The sequence below is a fragment of the Gymnoscopelus microlampas genome, assembly GCF_963454915.1.
Source record: "Gymnoscopelus microlampas genome assembly, chromosome: 7".
Lineage (NCBI taxonomy): Eukaryota > Metazoa > Chordata > Actinopteri > Myctophiformes > Myctophidae > Gymnoscopelus > Gymnoscopelus microlampas.
In genome coordinates this window covers 12,528,181-12,546,952 of record NC_139944.1, presented here as the reverse complement: position 1 = coordinate 12,546,952, position 18,772 = coordinate 12,528,181, and the positions used below count along the sequence as shown (strand labels likewise).

General features: G+C 42.1%; 2 protein-coding genes across 6 annotated transcripts in view; both read right to left on the bottom strand.

Moving 5' to 3' along the window:
- Nucleotides 1–7,359, bottom strand: part of dip2bb (disco-interacting protein 2 homolog Bb) — a 53,438-nt gene extending 46,079 nt beyond the window's left edge. For both annotated transcript variants that reach the window (XM_084062760.1, XM_084062761.1), the window contains exon 1: nt 7,159–7,359. In XM_084062760.1, coding sequence (XP_083918886.1) covers nt 7,159–7,243 — 85 coding nt within the window. In that variant the 5' untranslated portion in view covers nt 7,244–7,359. The remainder of the gene's footprint in view (nt 1–7,158) is intronic.
- Nucleotides 7,360–7,556: 197 nt separating this feature from the next.
- Nucleotides 7,557–18,182, bottom strand: atf7b (activating transcription factor 7b). Of its 4 annotated transcripts, none has more exons than XM_084062762.1 (12): nt 18,064–18,182; nt 16,160–16,221; nt 15,610–15,706; nt 14,862–14,992; nt 12,822–12,971; nt 12,551–12,711; nt 12,348–12,444; nt 12,115–12,234; nt 11,871–12,005; nt 10,234–10,422; nt 9,998–10,103; nt 7,557–9,774 (listed from the first exon to the last, which is right to left on the bottom strand). In XM_084062762.1, the coding sequence occupies exons 2-12, from the start codon at nt 16,205–16,207 to the stop codon at nt 9,536–9,538; spliced, it is 1,473 nt and encodes a 490-aa protein (XP_083918888.1). In that variant the 5' UTR covers nt 16,208–16,221; nt 18,064–18,182; the 3' UTR covers nt 7,557–9,535. The 4 variants fall into 4 exon arrangements, with proteins under 4 accessions (XP_083918888.1, XP_083918889.1, XP_083918890.1 ...); XM_084062763.1 differs by having other exon boundaries at nt 12,551–12,708; XM_084062764.1 differs by having other exon boundaries at nt 12,551–12,708; nt 12,834–12,971.
- Nucleotides 18,183–18,772: the final 590 nt, after the last annotated feature.

Below are 18,772 nucleotides of genomic sequence, written 5' to 3'. Positions count from 1 at the left end.
CTGCTGATACTGTACCCACTGTTTCTCAACGTCGGGTCCGGGGACCCTTGAGGACTTTTACAATGTAAATTGGGGTCCCAGAGAAAAACAACTGTATGAAATGGGGGTCCGTGGTCTAATGCATATCACTGGGGGTTGTTGAAATTAAAAAGGTTGAACTAATCTAGATTAAACTACACAGTGTTTAGGAAGGGAAGGGAATTCAATGATAACATTGTAGATCTGTGATTCTGTGTTGTTTTTTGTTCGTTTTTCCATAGCGGGTTTAACGGCTTAGCCGGCCATTTAATTTGGTTAGCTTTGGCTACAACATATGGACATTTTAATCTTTAGGGAATTTACCGAGAATAAACAAAGGGTTAGGCGTGGCCCTGTGGGGGTGGTTGGGTGTGTTTGGGTGTAAAGTGTCCATAGCAACACCGCCACTGTGGTGTATCACATCTATCTCTCTTCCTGAGAAGCTCCATGTGGGATTTTCTGTGGTCTGGAGATGTGTCTTGGGTCTATCCATAAATAGACATAGTCTATCTATCATACTGGTCGTGCAAGATGTAAATACTCCCTTGACATGACAGTAGGTGATAAGTACCCAGTACAATTGCGGCTGCAGACCTGTGTTGCCTGTCTGTCTCTCTACTTTCCTATCAAAACAGAGTGAAAACTGCCCCAGGAAAAAAACATTAAGGAAACATTATGGAAAAACAAACATTATGGAAAAAATAATTGATGGGCCTATATTTAAGTTTGATCTAAATATATAGACTATTACCTCTGAATGAACACATGTGATCACCACACTTGGGTGTGTTTCTGCCTTAGTTGTGCAAAAGCACTGGCATAGACAGTCTGAACTAAGCATGTGCTGCAGCTGCACAGTCTGATGCAGCAGGTTCAATTTAGTGACGTTCAATAATTGAGGGAACAACACAGTGACCGACCACTACAGTACAGACTAGAGCCCAAACCATGCCAGATTGTTGGGTCCGATGCAGATCCTGGAGAGTCCCAGACCACCATTACGGATGCTTTGACCCATATTTTGGCTGCATGCCAATACTGATGTAGTAAAAAATAAGTCAAATATTGACTTTGAAACCGATACAGTATATCGGCTGGGCTCTACTCCTCTCCCACACTCTCTTTCTCTCTGTAATTTAATTAAGGGATGTTTGACTCATGAAAAGGAACTGACAGAATGATTGTAAGATCAAGTCCGGGTAATGACACTGTCCAAACGGTTAGTAGACCACTGTATATGTGTGTGTGTGTGTGTGTGTGTGTCTGTCTGTCAGTCTGGTATTTGTGCTTGTGTGTATGTTGGTATTTGTGCTTATATTTACAGTACATGTGTGCTGTGTGTGTGTGTGTGTGTGTGTGTGTGTGTGTGTGTGTGTGTGTGTGTGTGTGTGTGTGTGTGTGTGTGTGTGTGTGTGTGTGTGTGTGTGTGTGTGTGTGTGTGTGTGTGCGCGCACACGCGCAACTGAATAATTCAATATACTGCATTTTGTACAGAAAGAAGCATAGCATTCTAGGTCGCATTTGCAGGGTGAATGTGTGTTTGTGCTTGTATGTGATGTAATCTGGGATCAGACACACAAGGTGTTACATAACACCCACAGTTCAATATCTAAAGTCAACAAATCCAAGGGAGTAGTGCTTAAGTTTCTGTGCAACATCGCTGGTGGCATGCTCCTTCTCTCCTAGTCTACAACCATATCTGTTAGAGCCCAGCCGATGTCCTAGACCACCAATTACGGATGTTTTGACCGATATTTTGTCAGAATTGCAAAGATTTTAAAATCAATTTGAAAATATGTGATTAAAGTTTCTATTTGAGAATAATTAACTTATAAGTAAACACATACATACAAATAAACACAAATAACCACTTATGCCGTATTGAAAAGTGTCACAAATAACCTAAAGACTTGTAAATCTGCTATTTAAAAACAAAACAAAAAAACTTTCACCTATAATGATTGGGACACGTCGGCTACATAATTGCAGATACCGATAGAACTGGCCGATGACATTACAATGGCCCCGACCAACACATGGGTCGGGCTCTAATATCTGTGGCTCCTGCTGGAGATCACAGCACAGCTCCTCTGCAACAGCTAATGAGCTTTTGAATAGATACAGTAGGCTAAAGCAGCTTCCTTCTGTCAGTGCTACACGCACACACGCACACGCACACACACACACACACACACACACACACACACACACACACACAACATTTATGTACACTCGCATTCATGCACTCACAACGTGCATGACAACAGCTACATACATTACGTGCCCATCGACATACTGTATATAAGTACATACACAAGTCCAGCCTATTTAGCCTATAATAGACAGAGACACACAGTAAGCAAAACAACATAAGGAAAAACAACCAAGGGTCTGATAGAGGGGGCAGCAATGGGAGCTGGGAGAGGAGAAGAGAAAAAGAGAGAATAATAGAGAGATTCCCAGCAGCAGCAGTACTGTGGCCCAGTGTGACTCACGGGCTAAATGAGCCAGGCGTGTTGCCTCCTGATGCTCTGTGACCTAGATTGGGAGACGCAGCCAGGGCCATAATCTCTCATTTGCCTCCCTCTCTCTCTCTCTCCACTCTGCCCTCCCCTTTGCGTGGCCGGGACTAGGGGCTGCCGAGCTGAAAACCTGCCTCTCTGGCTCTCTCCTGCCACAGCAACACAGACAGACGGCGAAGTGGGTACCAGTAGCTGCTGGGAACTCACAGTGACACACACACACCTTCAATTCATTCACTTCTTATCAGCCCATTACAGTGCTAACCCTTAAAGGGACACTGTCACGATTTTTTACATAATCTGTATTCGTTGCAAGGCTAATTTGCCATTAGCAGCCATAAGACTCCTCCCAGTCCTCCCAGAATGAACCATTCCCATCTTGAAGAATACTTTTACAAATGTCAGGACATTTTCACCCCCTTATGCAACCCCCCGCCTAAACACACCCAAAAATACAGTACATGTACTGTAAGCTGCACTCAATGAGATACCCCCACACACTCCAAAGTTGAGCAGCTTAACACAGTTCTTTTCAGCGCTCTGAATTCCAGCCCAGCACAATCACCACGCCTTTGATCCACTCAATGGCATTCACTATGTCCTTACAGTTACTGAGGTCACTACTGTGTGGGACCTCTGTCTCTCCACACACACACACACACACACACACACACACACACACACACACACACACACACACACACACACACACACACACACACACACACACACACACACACACACACACACACACACACACACACACACTCTCTAAAAACTACTAGTGCCATGAAAAAGTGCTGACGCATCGGTTCCTCTCTGCACGTTACTATGGGAGTCCCTTAATTCCATGAGGACTACAATGGAGGGATTGTTGCCATGTAAAGGATATGCATGAGAATCATTAAGACTCATGGAGCGGCCAGCTGCTGCCTGCCTGGCCTGCCCTGACAGCGCGGTGCTGGTGGGCCGAGCGGCACCGCTGAGCATAAGGCAAATGCACGTCATCCCACTGGAAGACACAAACAATGGAACCAATAGCATCTGTACAGCGCCAGCCTTTAGATGAGACAAGAGGCTTTTCTAGTTACAAAAGTTACAAAAGGAACTAGTCTTCCTCCAGAGTGTTCCCCATCCCCAGCAAAGGGATGACCACTCTGGTGTCTTGAACTCGTGCTCCGTCGGATGATGGCGTCGCACACCGAAAATAGACAGATCTACAAGCTTGTAGGTCTCCTATTTTTGGCGCGCAACGCCGTCATGCAGCGAAGTATGAATTGGGCTCATCACTGACTCATGTTAGCGCTTACTGATTCAATGACATTTATATAAATGCTGCATTTATATATATATAGCAACGCTTTACAATGTGCATTGCATTCACCCATTCACACAGCAATGGCAGAGGAAACCACGCAAGACAGCTACCTGCTCATCGGGAGCAGTTAGGGGTTAGTGTCTTCCGCAAGGACACTTCGACAGTAACACAGGGGGAAGCCCGGGATAGAACCGGGAACCTTCCGATTCCCAAGTGGCCGCTCTAACTCCTGAGCCACTGCCGCAGTGCCGCCAAAACTGTACTCAAAAGACTGATGACTATTGCCGTGTCAAAACATGAACAATGACCATGGTGGCCCCAATCAGGCCATTTGATCAGATTTGCCCTGGAAGTCAAGTAAATCATTCACCAGCTATAAATATAAGTGCATATGAGATACAACTGATTAAATGAAACTACTCCTGAAGCAATACCTGACCCGGTTTAACATACTGAGGTCCAAAGACCAAGCTATGCCCACTACAATATCACCAGATAAATACGTATGAGGCTAATCTTTATATCAAACTATTTTGATAATGCCAATTAAAGGAGCACTTCACCCATTGGTTCTCACTAATGCTCATTACAAGATGGCATAACTTCTATTTACTCGCTCTGTATTTCAGAGGTGGGTTGCTGCACAGTCAGAAACCAGCCTACCAATGACATCATCGGTGGGCAGATTTGGTACAGTCAAACAAGATTTCAAACTATATTTTTTATTGATGCAAAACAATTTACTTTCCAGGAAGAGAAAGCTGTAGTTTCTATTAGCGTGGAATTCCCATCGATGATGTCATTGGTAGGCAGGGTTCTCAACTCTGTCCACAGCCTACCTCTGAGACACATAGAGCAAGTAGATGGAAATGGTGCCATCTTATAATGAGCATTAGTAAAGACCAATATATGAAGTTAAGCTTGAAAAGGGTGAACTGCTCCTTTAAGTTCAAGACTATTTGTCGCTGTTCTCGTTTTAATCCAATTGGTCAGGTAAACTTGTTGAACACTATTATTTCCCACATTTAAAAAAGGTTACAGCTTAACAAGTCCTAGGCCTATTATGGTGACAGAAAATGTTCATGTCCATTATGATTATTCTAAGCATGTGTGATGCATCCTTATTTGATTACATTATACATCTGATCTTAAGACATCTGATCTCACATCTGATACATCTGATCTTAAGACACTATATGTATTGATTCATGTCTCGCCTGAATGAGTCCCGGAACAGTATTATTGAGGATATAGTCAATTCTGGGAAGAGCAGTCTCCCGGTACTCGTCCAGGCTGCGTAAACACTGGAGAGTTTTATTTATTTATTTGTTGTGTGATATTTGTATATACTCTATGGACCCCCTGTGTCTGGAATAAAGTTTGAATTGAATTGATCTGTGACTTAAATACAACATAACCTCTCCACCTTCATTATCACTCCATTAATTGGTGTCTATTATTAACCAGAAATAACTGAGGTCAAAGCATGCCACAGTTAACTCGGATTCACACCCACTCGCACTGGAAGAATGCAAATTTCATGACATAATTTGAGAATACCTAATCTCTAATATCGGATAATAACATACACTTGAAACATACTAACGGTTTTCAATTTTAAAGGAGTGGGTCCACACACTGCATGTTTACGATTGTTTTCCGTTAATCTATATATTGACCACCTGTGCCAAGTTGTTGACTAAAACCCAGTGAAAAACATCTAGGCCATATCAAAAATGATTTCCTATTAGGCGTTGACATAAATCCCTAGAGATGCAGCATCTTTTCAAGTAAGGAGATAAATGCTTCTAATTTTAGCAATTTATGTATCTTACTACGGTTAACAGTATCCCAATAGATTAGTGCGCCTGGGGTTCCAAAACCATCTCCAGAATTCCCCATCTATTTTCTGTTCTCTTGATATAAGCATCTATCTTTCTGCACAGATTCTGTCTTCTTCACTTCACTCATAATATTGCGGTGTAAGGCAAGAGGAAGCACAGTGCAAAATATAGCCCTATAGAAGAAAGGAGAGTGACTCAAACACGGGCATCATTAGAGACCACATATTCTCTCCTTTTCCCATCCAAAACATAATGTTACTCATCCACCCCCAGGCACGATCTGCACAGTAACTACCAACCCAGTTACATTGTGATTCACTGTGTGAGAAGGAGGCTTGCATAACATGTTCATTGTTTTGTTGTGTTTTCTCTCCCCTGTCATTCCTGCAATCAAAGCATACTGTTGTCATAATCTCTGAAGACATGGACACAGAAGTCTTAGTAAGGAGGACACGAGCCAGCACGATACAGGCTTTATGTTGGGATGGACAATTAATCGGTCATCATATCGGTATCAGCCGATGTTGGCCTTAAAATGCAATATCGGTATCGAACCGATATCAAAATAACTTATGGGTTTGACGATATTTTATTTTATAATAATGATGTTTGAATGTGAAGCCTAAAAGTGATGATCAAGGCTGCAGATTCAATCAGTGTTGTCTGGGGATGCTTTCAAAAGGGTCAACAAATAAAAATACTACATTCAAGCTGTGTTTATGTTGGGATATGGGCCAACATTTCAATAAGGGTGCATCCCTTTCGAATTAAGAGGCATTGCTTTTTCAAATTCAGTGTTTATATATGCCTTTTTTCAGAAAAGACATTCGACATCGGTAAATATCGGTTATCGACCATGACAGCAATGTTGACATCGATTATCGTTATCGGCCAGAAATGTCACATCGGTGCATCCCTACTTTATGTCCACAATCCATGGAACAGTAGAAACACAAGGCCCATCCGTGATGAGAAACTTGACCCATTTTCCTCCACAAGAGGAAAGGCTGAATATGGCCAACAGCTATGGTATGCATATTATCTCTGCACAGCACAACACTGCTGATCAACTGCCAACCGATAGACTCAAATATGCCACGATACTGAAAATCCATTAAAGACACACAGGAGTAGCATCTATGTAATACATGACCTGTATTACAGCATTTTTGGATCACATTTAAATACACAAAACTATTTAGGAGGACATGTCAAGTTAACGAATATTAAGAACAGGATGTCGGTGTATTTGCATCACTTGGAGTCGTGTGTCCGTATTATTCACTGCAGCAGAACTGACATGGGATGATCGGATTCGGATGAGATAGTGGGCTGTCTGTTGATGTTTTTATGTCAGTTACGGCCGCGATACACGCTCCCGATCACATGCATTGGTACTCGTAATGAATAAAGTTGCAATTGAAACACATCTTTTGCTGACTGTAAAAAATCTTACCTTCAGACAGCTCCAAATCCAACTCCGCCAAATGGTCTCGGACCTCCTTAGGAAGAGCCGACACATCAACACCGCAGTCAGACATCGTGGGATGAATATAGCAGCCTACGGTGTGTTATACAGAAATGCCACGTTTTACGGCCAACAAGAAATATTGAGATCAAGATGTGGATTGTCTTCCATCCTTGCGACTCCCCGACACCGCCATAACTGTGGGAGATGGAACAACTCACCAGAATGTGTCACATGACCATGGTTGATGCTAATTGTTGTGACTGGATAGTGTGCTATAGCAGACTGCGCCCTCTGCTGTTTCTTAACGGAAATGCAGAGGCGCAGACATCTGATATCATTTCATTTCCAAAGTGAAAACCCAAGCATATTTGTTTCCCCCATTAACTTATTTATTTTTTTACCAGACAATGTATCCATTAGATGAGACTATACACAATTTCACCTATCTTTAGGTGCCAATATTTGAAAAACTCCCTCCATTTAAGTAACGTCATTTTTCCAACTTAAATGATGTTGAAAACACAAAACCGACATCTTTCCTCTTAACAAGTTATGGGGACATATTCACATGAGAAAAGCCTTACTTGACGACAAAAAAAACAACTTTAAAATGGTGACATGTTATATATATTAAAAAAAACTCGACACAATTTGACAAGGAAAAATAAACATGATACACTTGAAAGCAAAATAAAGGTGGCATAAAACAAATGCATTACTTTGCATTTCAGAATTAAAAAAGAAGCACCTTACATAAGTGAAGTATACTTCATGACAAAAGTGCTTTTCAAATGCAAAAAAGCACCCAAGACTAGGATATCTATCATCTCCTATAGATGTGCTCTAATCGCCGATTTTAAATGAGACGTCTTTTCACATTTTTGTCTTATGGCCTGTCTTAACTTTCAACTGATATGGACTCCCAGTGACGTAGCTACATAAATGATAGCTAAATGAAGGAAATTGATATTGAATAGAAAAATATATATTGCACTACTTTTTCCAACTGAAACGCCTGGGTAATGATAAAAAATGAAAATCTATATTAAGTTTGTTGATTATCATATAAAGGATATCTAAAGCTAACAATTTCAAGTTTGTTACATTAGGACTGGATATGGCATCCTCACAAGGCAGAGGTCCATTTTCGCATCAATAATTTGATATCATAAAGTGTAAGTAAAGCAGATCAATAAAACCAGCAATAGCCAGACGCAAGCAAACAGTGGTATTGTTCAGCCTCCATGAATCCATGCAGTCAATAGGGGTTCATACATATTGTACAGATATACTGTAGCCAGATTCTTTCCACATGGGTTACAATTCATGGCGAAAAGGACAGGTGCATACACAGGGGGAACAGTAGGTACATCTGAAATCTAAAATGAAGTGTTTCAGACAAGTGGTTGACGTGCACTGGGATGACATAACCAACTTAAGCCCTATTTTATTACTTTGAACATTTTTTCAAAAATAGACGATCAACAAGCTCACAATGTATCAACACGTTGTGAGCTTATAGATCTGCTATTTTAGAAAATGAATTATTTTGACATGCCCAAAATAGGGACGCCAGGTTGAAAGTGGTTAACCAATACATGTATATAACTTAAAATCGGGAGCTGTGGACAGTACGGAAAAAGGGAAATAGACAAAAAGGTTAGATTGGAGACATTTCCAGGCTGCTCGTTGCTGCACAGTCAACAAACCAGTACCAGGGTAGATTTGATATAATACTAAACCGATGATATGATACAAAAATCATTTTTACCCCTAAAGGCAGTTGATGCGAGGTGGCTTTCTGCAAAAGCGGTCAGCCTTGAAAATAATGCATTTGGCGCTGAAGACAAATTAAACCAATGGATGTTCTTATACAAGGGTTTCAGATCCACACTCCTTCACGTAAAACCAATAAACCTTTTCCCCAACTGCTGTAAAAAGGAATGAGGCCGAGCTCTAGTGAGAGAGCATACGTGCATGCACACGGTGTCAAAGCTTCTCTGGGTGGGGGAAGGTCACGTAGGTTAAAGCCTAATTTATATAAAATTATAAATTATATAAATTAGGCCTAAGGGTTGACGGCAGAACAACTGTGTGTTCAGTGATTACAGCCAGCTGTCAGGGAGGGAGAGCATCTCAGTCTGTGGCTATGTCAGGGAATCCAACACAACAATCCTGCATCCCCTTCAGTCTCCCGCTAGGTTCAATGTCCCACATCACAGGATGATAAAGGGACTAGGGGGTGGGGGGGGATTCTGGGAGAGCAATATCAACAACAGATGGGTCCCTCATGTCATACATCATGTACCAGTCCAGCCTGCAAAAAGTCGCTAAGTTCACAGCGGCTGCCCGAGCCCGCTCATCATCTGGGTCCCGGTTGTGACTGCGTAGCCATGACAACCCCTCCCGGCTGGACCGATCCCATCCCAGCCAGGACGGACATGGCCACAGCCTCCGCAGCGCGTACGCTTAGCCCGTTGATGGTGGGCCCCGGACTGGAGGCAGGAGCGGGGGGCGACGGCCCACACTGTATGACCGCCGCTGGGGAGCCAGTGGGCTCGGACGAAGGGTCCCCGGAGCGATCCTCTCCGCCTCCTACGGCTACAGACAGAGAGAGAAACATTCACCCTTAAAGAGAGGTGAGCGAGCACAGAAACATAAAATTAGATGGGATGAGTTGGAATCTGGTTCTTGACAAAAAAAAAAGGACAGAAAAGAAACAAAAAAGATAGATGCAGAGAATAATGGGGGGGTCAGAAGAAAAGACAGTAGATCAAGTGATTTCCAGATGGCTTATTGGTCAATCCGGGGATCCTTTGTTTACCTAAGTAGGCAGCTTTCTTCTGCATGACAGTGACAGGGCAGTCTTTATGGGCCAGAAGCAGCTGCTTTAATTGGGTCACCTCGTTCCTCAGCAGGCTCACTTCATTCTGATGGCAACACAAAGCAAACAGAGTGGTTCAGACGACCCGTCTGTTTACGAACTCCAAGGGGCACCCATGATTGGACGAGGAGCGACAGAGCAATGTATACTGTATCGAGTGTGTGTGGAGGACTCACAGCGAGGGAGACATTCATATTGGCCAGGTCATCTGCCTTCTTCTCCAGAGAACAGACCCAGACCTTGCGTTTTTGCCGACAGCGGGAGGCGGCCGCGCGGTTTCTCTCCAGGAAACGTTGCCTCCTCTCATCCGGGTCCGACTCCGCCCCACGCCGCCGGCGCCCACCGGTTGGCTGAGCTGGCGACATCTGGGAGAAAAACAACAATGTCATTAAATAACATTAAATAGTATCCAAGATGGATTTCAGAGTACTTGTTGAGGATGGGATTGGATTAAATTAATTGGCTGGAAATACCATTCCCAACCGGGACAAGGGAAATTCACTCTCTCCATCCCTTTTGGTGGAAACATCAGAGTGAGGAGAATAGCGTTATGCTATTATTTGTTCTTATTTGGCTTGGTCAGCATTGACACTGTTGAGCAAGAATGAAGCCCTACTCTGTCTTCATCTTGAGGGATTTGAAAGTACAGTATGTGTGTGAGCACATACTACCTCTGAATATACTGTATGTATTCACATATACTCATAATTTACCCGTCTGTCAGTGGTCTGTGTGAGGATGAGGACTTCGGGAAAACACTTGTCCCTGCTGAGCGCAACCAAATCGTACATCACCATTCTGAACCTGGTGCTGTTCAGCGTGTTAGAGGTCTGCAAGCCCAAAGTGGCCCCGAAGGCCCGACCCAGGTTCAGACTTGGGCTTACTAAACCACTCTCCTTTTATTGACAGTCAATAGAGGAGTTCAATGAGCCCAGATTATGTTTGTAACTCTCGTCTCATCTCTGAAGCCTGACAAGTAGAATGAGTGAGAATGCGTTAGTGGATGAGTTGCACGGGCTTGCTAAGCAAAATAAACAGTGAATAAAATGAGGCTCATTATACTTTGATGAGCCGTTGATGGGGGTGGGGTAATGTTTGAAACATTGTTATTCACAGGTCACACCAAAAAAAGGTACTGTAGGCCATAAAAATAAACTTAATTTACTTATTTGCTGCTGGATCACATACTTGGCTCTGTTCTTTACAGCATGCTTATACCTATCTGTAATGGACAGTTGCTAATATGTATGAGCATTGTTGTTGATAACATTTGTGGTCTACTGAATGCCATGGCATGCCATCCATCCAGATGGATTACACAGACTATCAAGGCACTCTATGTTCTCTTCACTATAATTTCCTGGTTGTTGAGGTGCATTAACATCGGCCGAGACACGACAGGTGTTGTTTTAAGTGACGTGATTCAAAATTGATATGATGGGAAGTACGTGGAATTGATGCATCAGAAGTCAAGTCTGTTTCTACTCGCCCGTTTGACAGCACAAAAAGAAACCAAAATACACAGGGAAGGCTCACACATTTCAATCACACCAGGTGGTCTAGAGAGGAGTAATGTCGAAAAACAGAAAAAGTACAAGAAACATGGCACTGCCTCTTTAAGTACCATCATGTGTATTAGACTTTAGACTGCTAGGAGTTCAGCACTGTAGTACAAATAGACATGATCAGATCGGATGTGTTGCATACTCATGTGCCATTAAGACATTCAAGACATTAGATAATGTACAGTAAATCAATCTACAAATAGTCATAGTATACATTGTGTGCCTTGCTTGCGTTGTATGCACGTTACCTGTGGCTGGGCAGGTGAGGGTGCATCAGACTGCTGAGTAGGTTGATCACGTTTCTGTGAGACAGTAGGAATTGTCCCTGTCCCACCCCCTGCACCATTCTGCGGGCCCTGGTGAGTTAGCGCTGCCTTGAGCCTCTGCAACGACACAGGCACACGCCATTCATGTAAAAGGTGGGCAGTTTATAATGGCTATGTGCAATTCATGGCAGTGAAGGGGATGTCGGCGTGAATGTGTTTCTCTCACCAACTTGGCCTCAGAGTGCACGCTATATCCAGACGGGGAGGAGGAGGCACTGCTGGCTCCACCAATCGGTGGGCCCGGAATACCAGGGATGTTGGGGACTGCGTTTAGAGGCCTCGCAAGCTACGCATTACATCAGAGGAGAAGAAAAGACAATATGACATTAAGACAGTGTTTTAAATCAATTGCCATTATCACACACACACTAATAAAGGTTTATAAAACTCAATACTTACGGATATGACTGAGGTCATCTGTACAGGGCTGGGAAGCAGAGGGACTGTCTGCCCATTAGGGAGGTGCATTACCAGTGGGTAAGTGCCTGTCGGAGAGCTGTTAACAAGATGAAGGCTTGTAAATGGCTGTCCCTCAATTCTCTACTCATGGATGAAACACAGACTAAAGCGAGAAAACGGGAAGAAATGCAAAGCAGATTTACCCTAGTTGCCTGTTGGAGGGTGGCGTTTGTGTGATAACAGATGTTGGAGAGGGTAGCGTTGGGTTCAGGGGGTCATAACCAAGATGAAGGGGAAGAGAACCTGGACGCACAATCGTTGGGGTAGGGGCTGAAGTCGCCATAGGTTTTGGGGGAGTCTCCTGTTGACAAATCAATAAACAGTTTAGTGTTTCCCTTACAATAATCCATGCCCAGAATTAATTTTCTCTGCTGCAAATGGTGCCAACGTGGATTCACTGATGGTAATCAGTACCTTGCCTCTCACCCTGGGTTCTTCATCGTCGTCATCGTCGTCTGACATGCTGGACATGCCGGAGCCTGGACTTTCAGGAGGGGAGGAATCGACCTCTAAAGGACCCTCATCCTCATCCTTAACTTCACATGGCGTCTGCAAAGGTGCAGCCTTAGCGGCAGGAGGAAGGGAGACTAGTAAGCAATGTGGAAGAACTTCCTCTATATCTACTTGTACATAATTATATTAGTGCTATCAATCGCATGAACTTCAGGAGAATATTTACAGTATGTTTGGACTCCACCAAATGAATGAAGAATACACACAAAAGAGGTATATCCAGTGGTGTAATAGTGTTTGGAGAAGTGGATATACTCAAATTTGACCCCAAAAGTTCAGGGAGTAAAAAAAACATATCAGAAAAGGTGACATGAACTCTCAATGGTGCCAAAAAATATACTTTCTTAAATAATCATTATGTTACTGGCTGTTCCGGAAGAGTACATTCACATTTTCACCAGCAGTGAAACAGAGATTAGGGCTGTCAAATTGACCAAAAATGTATATAATGGTTTAAATAAAAGCCCAAGCAATTAGTTTACGTTTTATGGAGAACTGACTTAACTCTCCATCCGACGTGCTGTGTGATAAACTAACAATCTATTCTTTGACATGAAACTGGAAAAGTTTATAGAAGAAAAAAAGAAGAAAAAAGAATAGCCTATCCTTTTGTAATATTGTTGTTAAAATAAAATGAAGGCACACAATTCAGAGAAATGTGACAAGGAAGTTTTACCCTGAGGGATAATTGCAAACAGGCTTTTAGATCACTCTGAGTGCAAATCACTCGAATGAGTCTGGGTGGTGTCTGCCAGCGTTACCATATGGATCACCCGTTTGAGCTCAACCTACAATATAAATATAATTTTGAATCAATTAAAGTGACTTTGAGTGACTCCTGTGCTGTCACAGTGCAAAGCATTCAGTGTAGCCTTCTACCCAGTACGAGTCGGGGGGGTTGTCTCCGGAATGCAGACTGCAAGGGAGGGCACAGAGGGGCGTAACTAGTATAAGTGTAGTCAAACAGATGGTTCTGTGATCTCGCGAGGCCAACTGCTGTGCAAGTTGACAGGGGTCCAGGGCCACATGAGAACTCAAGAGGCAGATAATTATTTTGATTCTAACATAAATTTTCACATTTGAACATTGACTTATGTTCAAATATAGGTTTCAGTATCATATATTCATTGGCAATAGAGATATTAAAATGGCAGACAAAACATAGCGGGTCTGCCCAGTGTTTTAATAAAGTATATCATTATCATCATTCTGCTGGTATTGGAAAAGTAGTGCAACAAATGTAAGCAGCCTTGGTTGGCACTGCTCTGTATTGCTCGCATATGGGCTTGCTGGTATCCTTGCTGTCTATCCTTGTTAATTTGCCTCAAATGTGACGTAGGCATTTCCAAACAGAGCTCGTGCTGTTTTCTGGCTGTAATCAAGCCAAATCGCGGTAGGGAGAGACTGAAAGAGGAAGCGCAATATTAATTGACTTTTGTCCAGAACCAGAACACTGTCTCATCATAGTTCTACGTCAAAAGCCATATATGGAGGCTCTATGCACTTATCATCTTTAGCAAGTTGACTCCATGACAAGACCTGCAAATAAATTTCAAGTGGAGCAAACAAGTAGAGCCAATTGACAAGAGCAGCACTGTAAGTGAGAGGCGGGGCTGCTCCATGTGGGCAACTGTGTGTGTGTGTGTGTGTGTGTGTGTGTGTGTCTGTGTCACTGTCGGAGTGAGACTTTTCCAAGAAGAGCCATAGGAGGACGCGCCAATTGGTGGCACACTACAAAAACAGATAACACTTCCGGCTGTACACTTCAAAATAAAATACAAATAATTTGTAATTTCAAATTGTTCACATTGCATGAATGTTTTTTTTTACGGTCCTAAATAATATATAATGTTGATTATCTTTTGGAATTTTAGCAAAGAAACAAAACTGGATAACACCTAAGTGTGACATTAAATAACAGAAGTCCATCTTTATTCCTACCAAGTGTTTGGTCCTGTGGTCATCCTCCTGCTGTGCCTTGCGGAATTCCTGCTCAAAGGAGTTGGCCAGCTCACTGAACAGCCCCACCTCTTCACAGTTCTTCAGGAAGCGTGTCGGTGTAGGGGTCTGGTCTGACAGAAGGACACGTAACTTTAGCCAAGAGGGTTACAGACAACACTATCCTGTCCAAAACATTATCCACGTAAGTTGTAGTAAAGTCTGTATAAAGGTTGTGGGCTGTAAGGACTGTGAGAGCTTGGAGGCTTTTCATGACAATCAACAGCTAGATGCAAATATACTGGAGTAAATTCAGAGTCCCTGCGACATACTAGCGTCATGTCCAGGGGATGTACTGGTGCGTCAAGCTGCCTCACGCTACAGAAACAGGAGATGGGCTCCTGTTCTATGGGCCACATGGCTCGGCAAGGCTTACTTACTTTGCTTTAAATTCAGAATCAACTTTAATGTCATAACACTTGTTTACATGTGTAAAGATGTGGGTGAAATGTGTTTTTGCAGAAAGGGAGAAGAAGGAAAAGGAGGGGGGCATGAAGAAAATAATCAAACATTAAATAAGCACATCAAAGGGAACATAAAAAGATCAAGATGTCCACATAATATATATACACATTACACATAGCATAAGACCAGCAGATACAGTATGTACGTGAGGTTATTAAGCATAAGGTGCAAAAGTGGTAACACATTAGTGTTACCTAACACACAGGTAAACTGTAATGTTATTAACCTTGTATGATCACCGAGTCAGTTCTGGCAGGACCAAATTTTAGAGTCATTTCATGTTTGTGCTTGTGGACGGACAAGTGGTCTTCGTTGGTGAATCTCTGTAAAACATAACATTTAAAACGGTTTGTTAACGCAAACAAGAAAGACAATCTGTGAATTGTTATAATATAATGTGTCCTAAGCCTAGCATATTTTAGCATGTAGCAACTCATCAAAAGCTAAATGACTCACTCTGTGTACAAGACCATCATGCTGCTCTTTTAGGTGATATAATAACATTTATTTATTTTTTTCAGATAATTTCTTGCTTCTCCTACTGTCAAAATGAATGAGAAGCTGGAATTGAAGAGAGGTTGATGATATAGCCCTAAGACAGACATTAACCAGACTTTTGCAGTCCTATGATACTGTACCTGCTTAACATTTAAGCAGTGTCAACAACACTGATGAATTGTGCTGGGACATATACAGTATATGCATACAGTGAAGACTTGTTGTCCTGTTATTATTCATACAATTGTGTTTCTCAATCAAATAAAACATAACCGTACCTGCCCACATCCAGGGGCAGAGCATACAAAAGGTCGATCATCCCCCATGGCACACAAATATCCTGCAACAGAAAGGAAAAAGAAGACTTAACAACCTCTTTAAATTGTAATTGTAAAGATACATTAAGAACACTGGCGTTGAAATGAACCACATGCACTGTGGGTTGGGTCTACGGTACAACTGATATGAAGTAATATCAAGATGACTGTCAACATTTCACAGTAATCAAGAATCACATCAAATGATCATCAAAGACTGTGCATCAACAATAACATACAAAATCTACCATTGTCTCTGCATAAACTGGGTGTCATCTACTATGGTAGCTTGACTGGGGTTGATTGCATCCCTTGCTGTCCCAATGTTGCTAACCTGCTGATCCTTTTTTGTATCTATCATTACTATTAGTATCTTGTTGCTACCCTTAGCTGCATCTCCTTTTTTCTGTATATGCCCTGTGTTTCTTACTGTTGTTATACTGCCATTGGCAAGTGAATTTCCCCCACGGGATCAATAAAGATCTAAATAGCAACCTGGCTACAGTCTGTTGTCAGCTGGCGATGCTACTGTCACAAACACAATAGATGTGGGCCTGCAAAGAGCATTATTACAGTCACATTTTGAGTGCTCAATCTGCTGATCGTTATTTAAGACCATAGAAAAGCACGCATACAAGGTATAGGTAAAAAAAAACAATAATAATGACTGTAGTAGCAAACGGGGCGATACAAGTCATCAGTGCGTTACATTATCATCTGGGATTCTATCAGGCCAGGAGTTAGTTAGGGGACAACATGCAAGCTACTAACACAAAATATATATCATCTACAATAGCGTAACGACCAGCTAACAAGCCCTGTCTCTGTGGTTTTCGATGTAGATTAAGTTACTGTACAAACAGTGCTTGATCACTGGGATGGGCCTCAACCTAGCGTTAGCTATTCAACGCTTGCTAACGTTGCTAAGACAAGAAGCAACGCTCCGATTCTTAAACACAATTCTGACATTCTAGCCAACTTGCCTGGTAGAATCCTCACATTTTAAGCATCGACTAAAACAAACGAAAAGCCATCATCAGATACAGCGATCATCTCCGATCACTGACAACAACAACAACACCGATAGCTAACATCAGTGGTGGAAGAAGTACTCAGATGTTTTACTTAAGTAAAAGTAGCAATACCACAATATAAAAATACTTGTTACAAGTAAAAGGCCTGTGTTCAAAATGTTACATGAGTAAAAAAAGTACAAAAGTATTGGCATCAAAATATACTTAAAAGTATCAAGGTAAAAGCACTATAATGTTTGAAAATAGCAGATCGACAAGCTCACAAGGCATCGCATGTGAGCTTGTAGATCGGCTATTTTCAAATATCCGATATGTGTAAAATAGGGCTAAAGTTAATGTATGTTTTATAATAGAATAATTTATATCTGCAAAGTAACTAGTAATTTTAAGTTTTCAAATAATTGCAGTGGAGTAAAAGTACAATATTTGCCTCTGAGATGTAGTGGAGTAGAAGTAAAAGTACTGAAAACTGGAAATACTCCAGTAAAGTAAAAACGCCTCAAAATTGTACTCAAGGTACAGTACTGGAGTAAATGTACTCAGTTACCTTTTTTTTTACACCACTGGCCAACATGCCAGAAGCCTGCGAGTTAAACCCCAAACAGATCCACACAAGTCGGGTTAGCAAAAGCTAACCCAAAGACACGAATCCTCTGTTTTACACACGAAAAGTGTCCGTGAATCAGAACAAAACAGCATGCTTTTACACACAGTGTTAAACAGAGGAGAGGACACGGTATCTCTGACGTTTTAACGTGAACGTGTGTTTCTCTTGGTTTGCACAGCAGCCACATTGGAAGTTAAGATTGAGTGAAATGTTTACAAACTCACCCGAGCGCTTCGAGCAGCAGCTACTTCTCTGGCTCTCCCTCTGCCCCCTTTCTGCTCTGCTCTCTCTCTCTCTCCTGGACGAGAGACGCCGCGCTGCTTGAGCGTCTTCTTCCTTCAGGGCCGATGTTGACACTCTTGCTTCAATAGCGCCAGCATCGCGAGAACTTGGAAAAAACGTGTGTCTTTTTTGACGTGCGACACCGTCGTACGACGGTATATTGGACGACAGAGGCTTAAAGACCTTAAAGCAAAGATATCCCAGAACAAGAGACGACACTCCACAGAGTTAAAAATAAGCGACACTCCCATTACGTCCCATTATAACAACAAGCAGCGCCATTTTGGAGTGATAGCTACTTCCGGTTGTTTAAAAAAAAGTCATGCTGTACAAACAACAAGAACTTGTTTTTATTCCGTTCTGCTATCATATATGTTGGAGGGTAATGCTTCTACAGGACTGGTCTGTGTTGAACGGCGAAAAAGTATTATAAATATGCATACTACTATAACCACTTACTCATTTATTTATCATATTTATGAATGGACCAAAGCAGAAATTAGTAACACAGCTGTAAGCCACAGTATGCCAACTGACAGGCAGAATATTGTTGAGATTGTTAAGCATTATTGTTTGATTGTACATGAGACCTTTCTCCACAGACAGAACACTCATCTTTATTCAAGTCATCTTTATTAATGTAGCACATTT